Source organism: Agrilus planipennis, unplaced genomic scaffold (assembly GCF_000699045.2).
Source record: "Agrilus planipennis isolate EAB-ADULT unplaced genomic scaffold, Apla_2.0 scaffold1009, whole genome shotgun sequence".
In the NCBI taxonomy this organism is placed as follows: Eukaryota; Metazoa; Arthropoda; class Insecta; order Coleoptera; family Buprestidae; genus Agrilus; species Agrilus planipennis.
Genome location: NW_020442310.1, coordinates 1 through 4,785, shown reverse-complemented (window position 1 = coordinate 4,785; position 4,785 = coordinate 1). Strand labels below are relative to the sequence as shown.

Here is a 4,785-nt window from a genome sequence, read left to right as displayed (position 1 = left end):
AAACATAAATTGAACCGGTTAAAGAAAGACAGAAACAAAACGCGTAAACCATTATCTTTAAAATGTAATCGCCTTTTATTCGAAAATGTCATCGCACTGGATAAACATCAGCGGCAATGATGAAATTGATGATTTATTGGAGAAATTTGCGGTGTGGACAAAATCAAAATCGCCGTCACAATAAAATCAGATTGAATAGAACGTAGCTGTCAATTTTTTAAATAAGCTTGAATTTAAATGAGCACCACCATGTGTAGGCTAAGCTGCCTTACGCCTTCAAATCAAATTAATATGCAATGCGAGAAACAACGTTACGTATTCTAATGAAAATCAATATTCATATTTTAATTTATCCTAAGTAGAAACCATAATAAAACATGTTTTATAGGAAATAAAGTCTTTAATAATGTTTAACTTTATTTATTTTTATGTTTTGCTAAATTTTAAATTTACACCAGGGCACAGATTATTATTTCCAGGCGTAAATAAATTTTTTTTACACCTTAATTTATCTTACCTGGATTCACATTTTCTATTTAGGCTGGAACATTCGTTTAAGCCTATGCTGTTGTTCATTGTCATCTGAAAAAGAGTTTTATTACATTTATTAATCATCAAAATTAATAATAATTAAATAAAAATGGCCTGAAATCGATATTACTACCTATAATACTGAGATGGCCATAGCGGAAACAATTGACTAACTACAATTGTTGACTAAACGTCAGAGAAACTATAAGGTTTTGTGTTTTCGGTGATTAAAAGTTAAAAAAGGAAAGTAAAATGGAGCAAAAACCTTTATTTGTTCATGTTATTTTAAGACGTAAGTATACAATATAAATTAAAAGTTTCATTGATAGCTGAAAGTTTTAATTGTTTAAGCGGCTGCACCTATGATTGATCAAGATGCTTTGAACATCTTCTTGGGGTTTGTCTCAAGAGCTCTTAGAAGGGATATTGCTCAAATAATGGAAAAACATGGTACGTTAAACAATACCATAATAATTAATATAAGAATAGTAATTTTGATTATAATGCTACGTAATCAGTGCAAGAGTAGAACCCTCATTACCTTTTTAACCTATAAATAGAGATAAGAAAATAAAAAAATTACATTATTGTACGAAATTAGTCAAAGGAAAATAGTTAAATAATTGATATTTATTAAATCATGACTTATTTTTTCATTCGTTTACTAGAGAAGGACAAGAGAGACGGAAATACTGGTAGATCTAACAAGAGGAAAAGATTACAAACGCCATTAAACGTAGAGACTTTTGCTCAAATAGACGGTACATTTTTGACTTTATATATTTCTTTTTTTTTAATTCCTTATATTGCAGTGATGGTGGCTATTTAGGTGAAGTAGATTTTTCAGAAAATAAATGTAATTTTTGCTACAATTAGATTTTGTTTTACAAAAAAAAGTACCTACTTAAATAAAATAATTGTATTTGCTGAAAATACGTTAAAAAGCCCTTAACATGCGTATAATATAATAAAATAATTCGAAGTGGTCTGTATTCTGTCGAATCTGCCAGACGCGGATCGCGATTTCGATCTTTTTGGATCTCATCGGCGCGTCGCAGGCAGCTCCGACAGAACACAGACAAATGTAGCATCGTGCTACAGATGGCGTTTACTGCGCCATTTGTAGTATTTTCTACAACGCACTGTTAAGACAGCAGGTAAAAGTTGGTCTGTGTTCTGTCGGAGCTACCTGAGATCCAAAAAGATCGAAATCGCGATCCGCGTCTGGCAGTTTCGACAGAATACAGACCACTTGGAATTATTTTATTCGATTAAGCTAACGTGCCTATCACGTTGAGGTTGGCTACTCTGGGATTCGTTTTCAGCAAGTAGATATCCACACAAGTGGACCTTGTTGGAGCATACGTAATCCTAAAATGTAGCATCGTGCTACAGATGGCGTTACTGCGCCATTTGTAGTATTTTCTAAAACGCGTATAATATGTTCAAGTGAAGGGGTAGGTAAGTGACCGCTACACTTCTGCTAGCGCGAGAGGGTTGATATAGCAGCGGTGATGATTCGGCATCGCACCCTTAGACGAGATCGCGGCTCGTTGAATAGTCTACTTCACTTTGCTACAAACTCTGAGGTATATTCGTCAGCGTACTGAACCTAATTTTATATTTAGTTTCCTCCCGGTTTTGCACCCTTTACCTATTTTTGAATGCGCGTACCACCACTGCTGTATTGGGCTTTATTACCACTTGGAAGGTAGATAATTGCAATTGATAAAACGAGAATCAAAAAGATCGTCAGTTAATTTAAGATTTTGGAAAATAATTTTTAGTTTCTGCAAGTGCAATACAGCCAAATGGCGGTACATTGTTTTATATAAACAAATATGAAATTGATGCTGCGGTATTAACTGGCGAACGTGGAGACGAAGGTGAAGCTGTCGAGCCACAACCTAAACGGCTTTGTCCTATTCTAATGCAGCCTAAGAAGGAAGAACCCGAAGATTAAAAACTTCCTGTTTACTTATCTTTGTTCAATTTCGTTTACTTATTAAAAGTTCATCGTTAACAAAAGTTATCGTAACTGTTTATAATAACTGTAACAGTAGTTTGTAAGTTTCAAAAATTAATGTATCTGTTATACAATAAATCAAACCTATCGTTCGATATAATTCTTAAAAACTTGTTTTCTTTTTCCCAGTTTGCGGATTGACTATCTCAATTACCTACTAAAGAAAGAAATCTGTTTAAAGTTAAGCAACTTTTGTAACGACGCCGGATAAAAATGTCATTTATTATGTATGTATAGAAAAAAAAACCTGAAGAAGTTGTGGCGTTGTAGGTAGTTACGCTACAAACGATTTTTATGTAATACCTGACGTTCCCAGGCTCCAAATTGAGATATCATTTATGTATACACAATATATATATAAAGTTAAACAGTGGTGGTTCGTCATTGTTGAACTACAACACCCCCTATTTCCATTTCATTTTCATTTAATCCATTCTTTATATTTATACAATACGTAATCTTGAAGCTTAATGCATTAAAAAGGTGTAATTATCTTTATATGGAACTGTACGCTTCACAGCTCCAACGGGGTGGAGCTAGACTGTTGTGCGTTTGCGCACGTAGGGCAATTCACTGTTGCTCCTACAATATCGATTGCGGCATGCTAGTGGATGGTAGTTTTCATTACAGTCCGTGTATGTTTGATGTCTGATTCCTTTTACACAATTTTAAAACAAACCTCTCGAAAAGAAACACATATAATAATATGAATATTGACAACAGGTGTCTTAAATTCTTCAATGCGGCATTATCAATGCGAAAAGTTACAAAATTTCATGTTAGAAAGTTTTCTAATTTTTCAGGATTTATTTACCGTGCCGCTACTGATTCCTTAAGTAGCATTACACTTCTTTAAAGTTGTAGCTGAGAATTGATCACTTTCTTCTCCAAGGCCAATAATTCAGGATGAAGAAAAGCGTCACCTTGAACAACCGGTAGCTCAGTTAAATTTTGAAAACTTCTGCATAGAAAAATCGCTCCGCTCAACCGTGAATCGATTAATTAACTATTTTTAATTAACATTTTTTTTCTACCTGAATATCAGTGGTAATTAACAGAGGTGTCTCTCTTCGGCGATCTTCATCTCGAAGATTTAATTTCATTAGCACCTGCAGCCTGAACTAAAGATATTATTTTTTTATTATTTCTATACATAATTGAGTAATGTTTGATAAATAGACCGTAATTTAAGGCCAAATTGTCCAGAGCATTTAAGTTAGGAAAATCAAAGAAAATCTTGAAGAAACACGTATTGAACTGTAAAAATCGATTCTATTATTAATAACCCATATTTATTAAGTGCCACTGACCTGTAGTAAAACAAAGCTTTTTCTAACTAAAAGTTTAATTCGTAATAAAATTGTTGAAACAAATTAAGTAACAAATTGAACACTGTATTCAGCATGCACTTTCTAATCTGGTTAACTGATTAGCGTTACATAATGTCTTAGTAAGTATGTTGTTTTATTACGTCCTAATTACTCTAGAACTAGTAGTAATATTGATTATTATTATTATTATTATTAATATAACTCTTTTTCACATATTGTTAGACACTTCCGTTTTCCTGACTGATTTCCTATGAATCGAATTAACCTAAACATTTATTATTCGTTCATAATTCCGATGAAAAGTTTAATATTAATCATGTTTTCAGAACTGATAGCTAGCTAAATTTATTTGATACTTGCGTACGTAGACAGTGTCAAATTATTAAATTAAATCTAGTCTTTAAACTGCTTTTAAACAACGGTGTTTAAATACAACAGTTTCCTAAAATCGGAATACGCTCAACTTTTTCACTTAAACATGAATTTAAAGTAGTCCACCGAAATTCGGTCTTCAATGCTTCGAATAAACTAGTTAAAGAGAAACGATAAAAAAATTTCGAAATAAAAAGCTTTCTTAAACCACAAATCAAAATAGACCAAAGCGTTTCCTTCGTGAGGTATCTTTATTATATACTGATACGTTTTTAATGTGCTTCTTTTATGGAGCATAAAAAAGAAAAAACATTAGCTGATAAATGGTTATAAAATTCATTGCTCTAGTTGTTGAAGTATTCTTCCTTTTAAAAATATTGAGAACAGTAAAATACCAATAGAATTATTAGTGTTATAATTATCATTAATGTCTGTTATTATAATATTTGAAAATCTGGCATATATCTAAAGCTTTTTTGAGCTTTTGGATTTATTTCAGATATGAAGTGCCTACACTGGTTTTAT

The 4,785-nt window shown here is 32.2% G+C and overlaps 1 protein-coding gene across 1 annotated transcript; it reads left to right on the top strand.

The window, feature by feature from the left end:
- Nucleotides 1-589: 589 nt before the first annotated feature.
- On the top strand, nt 590-2,538 carry LOC112906235. Its single transcript, XM_025980054.1, has 4 exons — nt 590-823; nt 883-981; nt 1,200-1,292; nt 2,319-2,538. The coding sequence occupies exons 1-4, from the start codon at nt 784-786 to the stop codon at nt 2,492-2,494; spliced, it is 408 nt and encodes a 135-aa protein (XP_025835839.1). The 5' UTR covers nt 590-783; the 3' UTR covers nt 2,495-2,538.
- Nucleotides 2,539-4,785: the final 2,247 nt, after the last annotated feature.

Coding starts and splice junctions, on each gene's coding strand:
- LOC112906235 (XM_025980054.1), top strand. CDS start 784: ATGGAGCAAAAACCTTTATTTGTTCATGTTATTTTAAGAC. Junction 824..882: donor TGTTCATGTTATTTTAAGAC/GTAAGTATACAA, acceptor TAATTGTTTAAG/CGGCTGCACCTATGATTGAT. Junction 1,293..2,318: donor GACTTTTGCTCAAATAGACG/GTACATTTTTGA, acceptor AATAATTTTTAG/TTTCTGCAAGTGCAATACAG.